Source organism: Tiliqua scincoides, chromosome 3 (assembly GCF_035046505.1).
Source record: "Tiliqua scincoides isolate rTilSci1 chromosome 3, rTilSci1.hap2, whole genome shotgun sequence".
NCBI classification, from domain to species: Eukaryota; Metazoa; Chordata; class Lepidosauria; order Squamata; family Scincidae; genus Tiliqua; species Tiliqua scincoides.
The window spans coordinates 187495426-187507839 of NC_089823.1; the positions used below are offsets into that span (position 1 = coordinate 187495426).

The window sequence follows — 12414 nt, forward strand, 5'->3', positions numbered from 1 at the left end:
TTCCCTTCCTCATTTGCTTTTTGCAGTGTCCGGCTGAGAAAAAGGCAGGGAAGATGGCTGGGGGGCGGGGGAGGGAGAGGAAAAGGGGGGTGGCATGAGATCCAGCCTTTCTCTGTTGGGCCGCAACTCTTTGCTAGGCGTCAAAGAAAGGGGGATTCATTAGCCCTCGTATCTCTGGGGCTTGCCCACATGTAGCAAGGTTCAGAATGCGATACACATGGAAGGATGGGGAAACTGGCAATTAGAACCATTTCCAACCTACTCTGGTCTTCTCTGATTTCATAAGGAGACTCTCCTCAGCCCTACCCTTTCTGCCATGCTGCTCTAGGTGCTGCGATAGGTCTTGATTATGTCTTTGATGGCCCGTCTACAGATAGGGCAACAGGCATTGGCCATCTTCTTGAGTTTGAGCCCGCATGTATAGCATAGACACATATGTCCACAGGAGTAAATCACGGTGTCCACCATGTTTTCATAGCAGATGGTGCATTCATCATTCCAGGACCCTGAGATGGAGGGGGAAAGAGGGGACTCTGGCATGCTGACTGGAGAGTTTGGAGCAGTACCTGCAACACAAGAAAAGCTGTCAGTCTCTTGTCTGTAATCAATCCCACCATGAGAAATTAGAACAAGATTAGTAGGCTACGACACCAGATGCTAAGGATTAACACTGGAAGAAGTTTACCAGCATGTTCTGCTTGTGAAACTCTCTGAGAGATCTGACTTGAATCAATAAGAAAATGGAGCATGAGGTGGGCTGCTAATGTCCGATAATGGCAAGTTCAAAGGAACCGCCTTCAAGTTTTCTACAGAGATCAAGAATTGGAAACCATATTTTTAAAACCTCAATATTTATCTCGTTTGCCTGCATTTTGGTTTCCCCCATGACTGGATAGCCCACTGCAGGAGCTACATCAGTACCGTAGCTGGGGGAGGAGGAACAGTAAGTACTGCAGGCAACGCAATGCACTGTGTAAGAAGCTTCTCCTACCCACCAACAGAGCCATCCTGGGCACCAGTGGCAATGCACAGTGATACCGTTTGGTTTGGTGAGTGCTTGCGCACTGCTGCCTCTGCCCAGAATGGCTTATACAGTGTGCTCTGGCACTGGCAGAACTTACCATTTTGTCCCCCCTCTAGCTACTTCGACTGAGTGTTCTTCCACCATTTCCCCCCTGCTGTTTTCCCTGTAGCCAGCCTACCCCCCTTTCCAGTTCTATGTTCTACTCCTTCATTTCTCAGTCATTTTCCAGAATATTCCCAATTCCCTGGTGTCCTGAATCTTTGAAGCAGAATTAATTATGTCAGACAAAGGCACTCACTCAAGTTTGGGGGGGAAATTTTAGTGTCAAAATTTTGGTTTTTGATCTGAGCTCTCGAGTGGGATAAAAATGTAGCATAGTAATCATCTTTGACAAAAAGGAAAATGAATTTAGGAAGGGCTGATATAGGATATAGTATGAAGGCTGGTAAGGATGCAAGGTCGCGCAGATGTACTTACCACTGATGGAGCTGCCAAGCAGCCCAGAGCCACAGCTACTCAGAATGGGGTCGGAAACACCACTACAGAGGACAGAAGGTGAGTTTGGAGATGAGGTGGGTGAGCTCGGTGCAGATGGGCCCAGATGCTCAGCCATGAGAGTAGAACCTGCTCAAAGGAAGGAAAGTGGGGTTTAGTTTCATAAGCGTTCTCTCATTGCAATTGACACAGATGTTTGCTGCTAAGCAATCCTCTTGCAATGTGCAGCAAAGCATGTCTGGCAGCCAAATCTAGTATAGGGGTTAGTATGGGATAAAGACAGGTGAGATTTGGGTTCAAATCCCCACTCAACCTTGAAGCTCACAGAATGATCATGGCCATACGCCATCAATTAACCTTCAGTTCAGGCCAGTTCAGATTATCATTGTCACCCAGTTGCTAACTCATAATGAGTAACACAGTTTCCCCCAATGCAGGGCCTCCTGCCTCTGCATGAATGAGGGGGAAGGGTAGGATGTCTGGCTCAAGCCTGTGTGTGTGATTAAAATATAGTATAATAGTGAATTTTTGACATGAACTGGTCTAGGGAAGCTCCCAACAGTTTTTTGAGCCAGCCTATCAATGCTGTGAGGATAAATTGGTGTCCTATAATGATTTTAGAAGGAGACAGTAACGTTGAGGGGTGGTGGTGGCTGCCTCTATCCCACTCATGTCTACCCCTCTAAGTTTTCCTTCAAAGAAGCACAGTTTCCCATTCAACCAGCCCTGTGAGAACTGTTCTATAGTTCTGCTCTCATGGGGGGGGGGCAAGGGAGAAAGCTGATGCCTGCAAGAAGTAAACTAGTTTGTTCCGATCTTCTGAAATGGCAGAGTGAGAGCTGTCTGTCACAAAAGGCTTGTATAAAAACATATCTGTATTATATTTGCATCAATTACACATGCTGATTCATGTGACTCACTGTCACTTATTTCTGTTTACCTGGCAACTATCATCATGGCTTGAGCATCACATACAGTACGGGTGCCCAAACCCTGGCCCTGGGGCCACTTTTGGCCCTTGAGGACTCCCAATGCGGCCCTCAGGGAGCCCCCAGTCTCCAATGAGCCTCTGACCCCCAGAGACTTGCTGGAGCCCGCAGTGGCCTGACACAACTACTTTCAGTGGGGAGGGCGACTGTTTGACCTCTCACATGAGCTGTGGAATGAGGGCTCCCTCTATTGCTTGCTGTTTCACATATGTGATGCAGTATCGGCAGCAAAGGAAAGGCCAGCCTTGCTTTTTACAAGGCCTTTTATAGACCTTGAGCTATAGCAAGACCTTCATTCATTCATATAAGTTCATCTTTAATATATTCATTTATGTAAACTTATGTAAATTTATTCAAATTTTAAATGTAAATTCTTTTTTCCCCCGGCCCCCGACACAGTGTCAGAGAGATTATGTGGCCCTCCTGCCAAAAACTTTGGGCGCCCCTGATATACAGGAACCTTCTCTCCAAAGGTATATAAAATAGACTAAGAAAGGCTTTCAATGGAACTGGGAATTGCAGTGACAAAATGCAAGCAACTGAATGCCTTGCTGTTGGGAGGAGAAAGGCAGGGTGAAAACATTTTAAATAGATCAGAAATTGTTCATCTCTCCTAGTGGGAAGGTGTCCAAGTTCTCCTTGCCCAAGGAGCTTATCTAACAGAAGTTCAAACTCTGTGTAATGGAGCAGCTGTTCATGTGTCTATACCATTCACGTATAAAATGGGGGTCGGAATGTGTTTACATGAAAATAAAATAACAGGCTTCATGCATTGCATTAAAGATCCATCACAGTCAGCATTCTGCTTCTTGCAGATTGGGAAGTCCATGAAAAAACAGGGTACAAAAGCAAAGCCCATCCTCAGGAATGTTAATACAGTGCCACCTGCAGGACCCCAGGGGACAGTGTATTGTCCAGCTGGTAGATGACTCAGAGGCTACCTGCCTCACACCTTTACTCTTGCCCTCTTTAACCTGGGGTGTGTGTGTATCCCCCTACCTGGTTTTTCTTCCCCACTCCTCTCCTGCTCTTCCAACATGCAAGCAGCTTTCCCCATGAGCAATGCCACCCAGCATGGAGTCTGCCATACCATAAGGTTTTGCACACTCATGCGAAGGGAATAGCTGTAGGGAATTCCCTGCTCCAAAGTTTAGGGCTTGTATAGCCAACAACTGAGCATGTGCTCGTGAACTATTAAGTGAAGTATTATTCACTGAAACCTTTTCACTGCCTCTGCTCCTGTTTTACTGTTAGCAGCAAAGTATTGTGGGTTGGTGGGGAGCAGTCCAAAAAAGGGTCTTCTGCCCTATGACATTGCTTGATTTTAGACTGCTTTTCCCAGTACACAGAAGGATGGTGACTTGGCTGAATGTGATACTGCTTTCATTGTGGAGATAAGGGGAGGTAGTATGGTTGAAACTGACAAAACTGTGTGTTACTTTTTCTCACACTGCCTCACTTGTAGAAGCAGTTCTAATTTAACTGGTACTTGAAATTATTTTCTGCTCCTGTCCTTTCCCTCTTCACTGTTGAATATCAGCAGCAGCCTCTTTAATTGATTCCAGAAGTTGTTTCCTCATCACTTCCCACCCTTTATCCATTTGTCACATCTCATTTGTAAAAGCCTATTTTGCCAAAGTGCAATAGTGCTAATGAGAATTCATGGCTGCTTTCAAAAAAAAATGTAAATGTACAACTTATTTTTTAAAAACACAGCTGTGGCACTAACATGTAAATGTAATGGTGAAGGTGTGTGCTGGTAGGGAAGTGAAGAGACATGAAATAAAATATCACTGTACACACCAAAACTATGCCTTTTAAAAAAAAAAAGGCAAGAGTAGCACAAATTCCATTCTTTAAAAAAGTTTGGATTTTTGGGTGTGGCAATTCTACCTGGAAGCATCTCAAGATACCTTCTTGTAGTCTGTGCTCCAGAAATGAGCCTTAGAACAAGCTCAGACTTTAGGATAAATTAAACTCTATTTTTCTTGGGTTAGCAACGTACAGCTTCTTCATGCTGATTTTACTATGTATTTGGTAGCGGTGGGGATGCAATAAAATGAGTAATTCTTCTAAATGCCAAAATCAGCAAGAACAATGTTCTGAGAAAAGGCAACTGTTACTAATGGACTGTTACTCAACATCAAATTTTGGCTGATCATGGCGATCCTGGGCTATTTTATTCTGGCAGCCAGTACTGTTCAGTTTTTGTGTTAACTGATTACCATCAGTTCAATAATAGGAGGGGAAACAATAGCTTCTGGCTCAAAAAACGAGTGGGGATGACTATTCCCAAGCAAGGCCACAGGCAGGCTTTGTTTTCATTTGAAGGAAAGTGTTGATCTACGCTAGATAATGCCATTTCCATGAATCCTGCATGGCCTCAGATTGAAAAGAAATAAAACCATCTCTCATCCAGGCCATTGCCCAATATGGTTTGGTGCATGCTGCTTCAATGTCAGCAATAAGCAGGCAAAAGGTTTCTTTTAAACAGGCAATTTGCAGATTCCTGTGGCTAATGATGACTCTGCTGCGGAGGGCCCACAACTCAGTGGAGCACATTTTTTGCATGAATAACATAACAGGTTCTGGCATCTCTAATCTGTTGGCAGGGCTAGGCAAGCCTGCTGCCTGAACCTCTGCTCTACCCCCCCCCCCCAACCATGTGTCTCCTCATGATCAGTAGACCTTGTGGTGGGAGTGGCAGAGGACATGAAGGGGATTGAAAATCGGGTAGCACCTTCTAAGATTAGAGCTGCCTCTACCACATTTTCAGAAATTCCCTCCTTTCCCTGTAGTATTCCATACACTACTGCATTTTCTTCTAGCAACTCTCAAGAAAAGTTTTGGATGAGGGGGACATTGAGGGAGCAACTTAGGGGAAGCTGCCTCTGTGATCTTCCATATGCTTGTGATTCTTTGAAACAGAAGACACTGTCCTTGTTTAACACTAGATTTTGCTACTCTTAATTCTAGCTTCTTTTTCTGTAAGCTGAACAATATTCAAAATGTACACAATTGAAAATAACTAACATTAGTTTTTCTTCTTAATTGCATAGGTATGATTTGCATTCATGCAGTTTGCCTCTGGGGGAAAAAAAGAGAATTACTATTTGGCAATGTAAACACAGGCTTGTTGTCATGCATTGGGCAGCAAATGCATGTTTACTAGGTTCAATGGCCGGGACATTACTCCCCCAGTAAATGAGCAGAGGACTGCAGCCTGAGCAGTTTTCAATCCAACTTCCAGGACTACTTATGTCTGAAACCATGCATTTGACCAATGCGCCAGCCTAGCTGGGCTCCAGTATTGGCTGAAGTGGAACCATTTCTGGAATGAAATCAGCATCTGCCATATTATGTCAGCAATAAATGGGGGCTTCAGGAGGTATGTGAGGTCTACTGCTGCGTCCTTTCCCTTTGGAGGCCAAAGGCAGGTGGGGCAGCAGGCCAGTCCATCAGGCAGGCTGAGATGTCACCTTTGCATGCCTGTGTGGGCCCAAAACAGAAGGATTACTGTTTTCATCTACCCATTTCCACAGCAGAGGCCATCAGGTACATGCAGTGGGAGTGTAATGCAGCTCATCAGGCCAGCTGTAGGCTGTGCTAAATTGCAGATTTGCACATTTGGTGGCCTTCCACCACAAGGATGGGTGGGTGGGCATGTTTTAACTAATTCTTGCTGCATTCAAGCTCTTTAGGCATGTGCAAAGAAGCCCATCCAAGATGAGTTACATTGTGAATGCCCAGAGTGAACAATAGAAGTCACTGTGGCTTCTACACTCTAAGCCAGAGTTTGAGGGAAGAGCTCAGTTGGTACTCTCCCAAACTTATATAAAGCAGGACTGGGCAGGAAAGACAGGACTGTGAGTTCAGGGCAAGCTCTAGTGCTGTAGTTCCTTCTTCCATTTCCCTGGGCACCCGGCTCATTGCTTTTAGACCGCCTTGAGCTACTTTCTGCCTCATCACCTCTGTTTTCCTCTCTCCACATCAACATTATGGGGTGGTCTGTTATGATCCTATACATAGCGCTGCGTAAACTATTTGCCCCAGTGACAGTTATCTGAATGTTCTGGAGGTTGCCCGCTCTGTTCCCCCACCACCACCAACAGCTCAGATGAAGGGCATTGTATTGTATATTGTAAACACTGTAGCAAAGGAACAGACCTCATCACAGTTAATATACACACAACAAAGAGGGAGACATTAAACAGCAGCCACAAAGTGTACAAAACAAAAGGCTTCCTCTCATATGTTTGGCCTAAATGAGGCTTCATCAGTAGGGAATAGCATGTGTTGCTTCCCTGGGCATGAGAACATCTATAGTGTCTCATATGAAATATCTTTTCCCCACAGATTTAGCATTGCAGCAAACATAAAAAGTGTGAAGGGGAAACATGCGTATTCAATTATGTAGCTCAGTACTACTCATGCCTCTAATCTAAGTAATCTTGCATGTCCGTAGGTCCCACCTACTGAGTGCTCTCTCTCTCTCTCTCCTCTGTATAAAGCATACATGCCACTGAATTATCCACGTCCTGCATTAGTGAAAAATGTTGTAGAAGCACCTTGGCATCAATAGCTGCTACACCTTTTATTTGGTTGGCTTTATCTATAGCAGACATGAATGTATGAAGGTATGCCTGAACAGCACACTGTAAGATCCAATGAACTTATCTGGGACATTTATCTGGCTAGGAGATAAGGACAATCAGCAAATCAAGACAGGTTAGTGCCCTGTTGAGAGGTTATCTCACTTCCCTCCTTGTGCACAAGAACTGATTGTTCACACACCAAAAAAGCCCATCTACCTGTGCTGTAACTGCTACTACATAAAAATTAAGGTACTGTAATGGGTGGAGGGGGCACTATTTATATAGGCCCTACATTATAGGGTCCCCCTATATCTGTGGTTTCGATATCTCCCCTCCCCGGACTAGAACCCCCCACAGATAGAAGGGGGATGCCTGTATGCAGATATTTTCTAGGAAGCTCAGACTTAACTATGGTACCACCACAGGTTGAAAGACAGCATTCAGAAAGTATTATGAACACTGAAGAATGCAAGTTTTTTTATATGTTAACTTGTTTTGAATAATTGCTTCTGGCAGAACCTGTTCTAAAAAAATGTTCGAATACTACAAACAATTGAATACCACAAGACTATCTACGCTCTGTTCCCAAAGAATTTCAGATCAATTCTGCCCTGTCCTGGGAAGAATGTGAATCTAAATAGATAGGTTTGGCTGCTGTAAATTATAAACAGTTGTAATCTAATATATCAATCTAATACAAATCTAAAAACAAATCTAATACATTAGTTTTAAAAAAGCACACAAATCAAAATATTAATTCCAAAAATACTGATGCCAATAATACTAATATTAATGCACATGATCATAGAAGTCTTAGGATCAAGGCCTTCTCTGTAGAGGCAGCTGAAGAGGAAAAATCTACTACCTTTAGACTCCCTAAATAGCCTCTGTGCTTTTGAAATCTACTGCATATTTTGCTAGAAACACAAAGCTGGCTGTTTAGTCTATTCTGTCACTCCTGTAAGTAGCCAGAAATACTAACTCATTCCAGCATTTGTGCAAGAAATAGGTAAGCTTTATTTAACCTGACAGGCACATCATAATTCTGAGAGGATGGTACATTATCCAGTTTATTCAGTACAGCCAAGCAAAGGCATGATAAGATATGGGAACTTATATCATTTATTATACTTACATGCCATTTCATCTAGAGCTGTTTTATTATTCTGCTGATGAATACTATTAATTTCCACTCTCTCAGAGGTAGAGAACATAAAGTTTATATGCAACATGAGAGTTCCTTGGCCATAACTTTACATTATATTTTTGTTTATCATACTCAATCTGCCCGAGTCAGAAGTCATGGCTTGTTGTTTTTCTTCTCCCTTGTAACTGCCAAACAGTTGGCAGCTGGACAAAGCACCTGCGTTTCTTTTCCCTCACAAACTAGGATGAAGTTGTAGGGACTCCAGAAGCTCCTTCATGCATGGATTCCTGAATGAATCATGAGGCATGATGTGGGGCTCTTACCCACATTTGCAGCAGAAGCCTCTTGCAGAGGGTCAGTCTGTGCACAAGTTGCCCCTTCTTGATTACAGTAAAAGGACATCTGCACATGTAAATAGTCTTCCACCTATGTAAATAATACAGATGGAGATGCACATTTAGGTTTGCATCCTCATCTTTTCTTTCGTGATGCTTAGACACACTCCAATAAACTGACTGGATGGACCTTTAGATGCACACTGGGATGGTGCAGCCCTAACCAAAGCCATCAGTTGCTACACCTGACCAGCTGCCTATGACTACAGCTAAAGTGGAGCCATACTCTCTGAGCTGCTGTCATCAAAGGGAAAAAGAACATCTAGACTCCAACATAATCAGGAACAAGGAAGAGAGTGACTGAGAACAATTTCACCTCCAAAATAGAGCAAGTAAAGTCATTATTACCTTAAAACCTGCAAGACTAATTTATTTTTGGCTCAGTCCTACCTAAACTGTGCACCAGTGAAATGCACATTCCACTGGCACAGGCTATCACAAAGCAGCCATAAAGCACTTTGTGGCAGCTTAAGTTGCCAGCATGAAGGCCAGAGTCTTCCCACGCATACTCGCAGAACAACAGTGACCTGCTAATGGAGGTAAGCGCCGCAGGGGGTGGGTCAGGGCAGGGAGGGCTCAGGTGGGCAGAACCAGGTAGATCAGGCCCAGAGGGGGTGGGATTGGCTCCACACTGAATCTCAACCCCCTTTCCAGGCCTTTAGATGGCACAGATTAACTCAGACTTGCGCCAGTAAAAAGAAAAAACAGTGAGACGAGAACCCCCAAAGAGTATTGTCTGCCTGATTCTCTCATAACAATCTGTAAGAACTATAGAAGGGCAAATACCAATTTATACTAATCTCGCTTTTAAATGATGCTAAAAATGGCAATCCACACTTAAGGGCACTATGTAATGTCAGCGCACAGCCTTTTAGCAACTGTAGATTCAGTCCCCCAGGGAACTGATTACATATTATCATCACTAAGGTATGAGTGGGGGGGGGGATGAACTAGAGGCTGACTGATAGGCTCACCCAGTATTTAACACCACTAACGCCTTTCCAACAGACACTGAAGGCGTTTACTATTGTTTTAAAATTTAAACATATACCAGAAACCCAAAAGAAGCTGCTCTCACATAGATTTCTGCTGAAGCGCTGAAGTGTCATCAGCCCTGCAGATTGCTGGATCCTTTAGGCAGGGAATTGCCTCAGAATATTGGCCTGCTAAATGTCTGTCTCTTTAATGAGTCCCGTTTTCCATAACACAAAATTAAAAACATGGCTCATAAAACTCAGGGGGCCCCCAGAGCAACTGTTAGTTAACCGAAGAGACCCATTAGGCGCATTTATGTGCAGTCATGGTACACATATGCCAAGCTTCCCTTGGAGTGGCTTCCTTGGAGACTGCTGATGATGGTCTGTTTCCAAGCCAACACATTGGCTTGCCACCTTGAAGAAGGTTGAATTTTGAAAGAGAACAAGTCTGCCTAGGTAATTTAAACATGTCGTATTATAGTCATTAATCTATAGCAGTAGTCGCCAAGCTCAGGACCACTGTCCATCAAAAAAGTGGCCTCTGTTCAGACCAGAGCCTACAATTCTCTGTGTGGTGTGAATTCTCAGTAGATCTCGGCACTGGGATGCTCTCGGCAGTCATGTCTGTTGCCTGGTGTCCCAGAAGGCTGTGCCGTAGGATGTCCAGGCAGACGTAACTGCCCAAAGTATCCAGGTGCCAAGATCTATCGAGAATACATGAGGCGTGGAGGCAGAATGGTAAGTAATGCTCACATAGTGGAGGGTTTTCCCCAAACCCCCTATCTGGCCACTGGGCTGGAGTTTGGAAAGTCCTATCTATAGCATTAAAGACCCACTGAAATTTGCCCAGCTGTTCCCAAGAATGAATATATTCTAAAACAGAGAATGCAGTGTGCAATCTGAGCTTCCTCAAAACACTAGAATTTGGTCAGGAAGAAAGATTTTTTGCATGTTAACAAAGCGGCTTCCTTTTCTCTCAGCAACATCCCACCATGTCATGGACCTTTTTTCTTTCATTTTTTTCCTAATTCTTACCATCACTCGGCAGAAAGAATATCTCCCTCCTCCTACTATTATGGAAGAGATGCAGGATACCATGCAGCTGGCTCTAGACTGAGGCTAACACTAGGGCCAAACTAGTTCATGGTTTCTTTTGTCCAGGTACAAAGGAGGGGGCACCAATCCAAAATGGGACTGGTTTGGTGTGTGGTGTCCCAAAATGGGACTAAGTGGGTGTTTTGTTTTTTTTAAAAAACACCTGATGCCCTTGCATTGTATTCCTGCCAAAATCCCATGTGGCTATTGCTTGATAGTGCCATTTTACCTTGGGGGAGGAGGGGTGTCAGCAGGAAAATGGCACAGTGCTAAAGTACTAAAAAAACCTCACCAGCCTTGCAGTCCTAATCGACATTCCACCCTTTGTCCCCCATTCCCCTGGCTCTCCTGCAAGCTAGAGAAAAAACCAAGACAGAGACTATGGTGTGTTTAACATCTCATCTAACCTGATCCCTAAGTCATGGCCACAAATACCCTAAGATGATAAGGTAAACTGTTTGGTTGTTTCGTATGTAATTAAAATAGATAAAATAACAGAGAGATAATTGACCTTCCTTAGGCTAGACCTGCAAGTGATCTACTCAGTTTCTCTAAGTGATATCCCTACAGCCTAAAATAAATGTCTAGAGAGCCAATAATCTAAGTGATGTCTCAAACCTTTCAGAGAAGTAGCCATGTTAGGGCCCAATCCTATCCAATGTTCCAGTGCTGGTGCAGCTGTGCCAGTGGGGTGTGTACTGCATCCTATGTTCCGGAGGTCTCCTCAAGAAATGGGAACATTTGCTGCCTTATCTCAAAGCTGCACTGCTGCTGCACCAGTGCTGGAAAGTTGGATAAGATTGGGCCCTTAGTCTATTAGAGCAAAGAAACAAGAAGAGGTCTTGTGATGCCCTTAAAGAGCAATGCATGTATTGTAGCATATGCTTTTGTGAACTAGAGCCCCCTTCATCAGATGAAGTGTAAGATGATGCTCCTGACATGGCTGGAAGTCATGGTCTCAAACTGAATTAAACTCTGGCTTTTTTACTCTGCCAACTTGATGAAGTGATCTGTTATGTTTCACAGTAGTGCACTAGAACACATCTACCTTTGCATTCAAGTTAACTCCCATTATCAAAACAGAGCAAATAATTTATGGAATTTGTCCATTGGACAACCTTGGAAGCAATCCATTAGCATAAACGTTTATAACTGTATGTTTAACAACACAGACAATATACAGGTTTACTCAGCAGTAAGTCCCATCATGTCCAGTGGGATATGTGTATAGGATTGCAGCCTAAATTATATCCTAAACTGCATGGCTGAATTATTTAAACATCTTAACAACACAGGAACACAAGGAAAAGTTTAGATTGCTTGCTCTAAATGGAGTCCATCATACTTCTCAGTTCAGGCTGTCCCTCAATACTGCATGTGTAAGATACCAATGCTATATAATACCATGTTTGTATTTGGACTGAAGAATGATTGCACACATTGCCTAAATGAAAAAAGTGATCAGCTATGCTATTTTGTTTCCATCTTTTGCACTTCACATAGTAGGAAAAAAAAGGGTAGACAAATACCTCCTGCCAAAAAGAGCCTACTTCCTTGTTGGTAGAGCATCATAGCAATAACATCGGGCACACTTGGCTGCAATTACAGCTACTGCACATGCAAACATGGTTTTTGTATCCCCCCACCTCCAGCATGCAGTGCATATAAGACAGAATTTGCTTCAGAATGTACCTTCC

At 43.6% G+C, this 12414-nt stretch overlaps 1 protein-coding gene across 1 annotated transcript in view; it reads right to left on the reverse strand.

Moving 5' to 3' along the window:
• Nucleotides 1-324: 324 nt before the first annotated feature.
• The window catches only part of NEURL1 (neuralized E3 ubiquitin protein ligase 1), a 190925-nt gene continuing 178835 nt past the window's right edge, over nucleotides 325-12414 (reverse strand). The window contains exons 5-6 of the mRNA XM_066622193.1: nucleotides 1502-1648; nucleotides 325-566 (exon numbers count right to left, since the gene is read on the reverse strand). Of these exons, the coding sequence (XP_066478290.1) occupies nucleotides 325-566; nucleotides 1502-1648 (389 nt within the window). The remainder of the gene's footprint in view (nucleotides 567-1501; nucleotides 1649-12414) is intronic.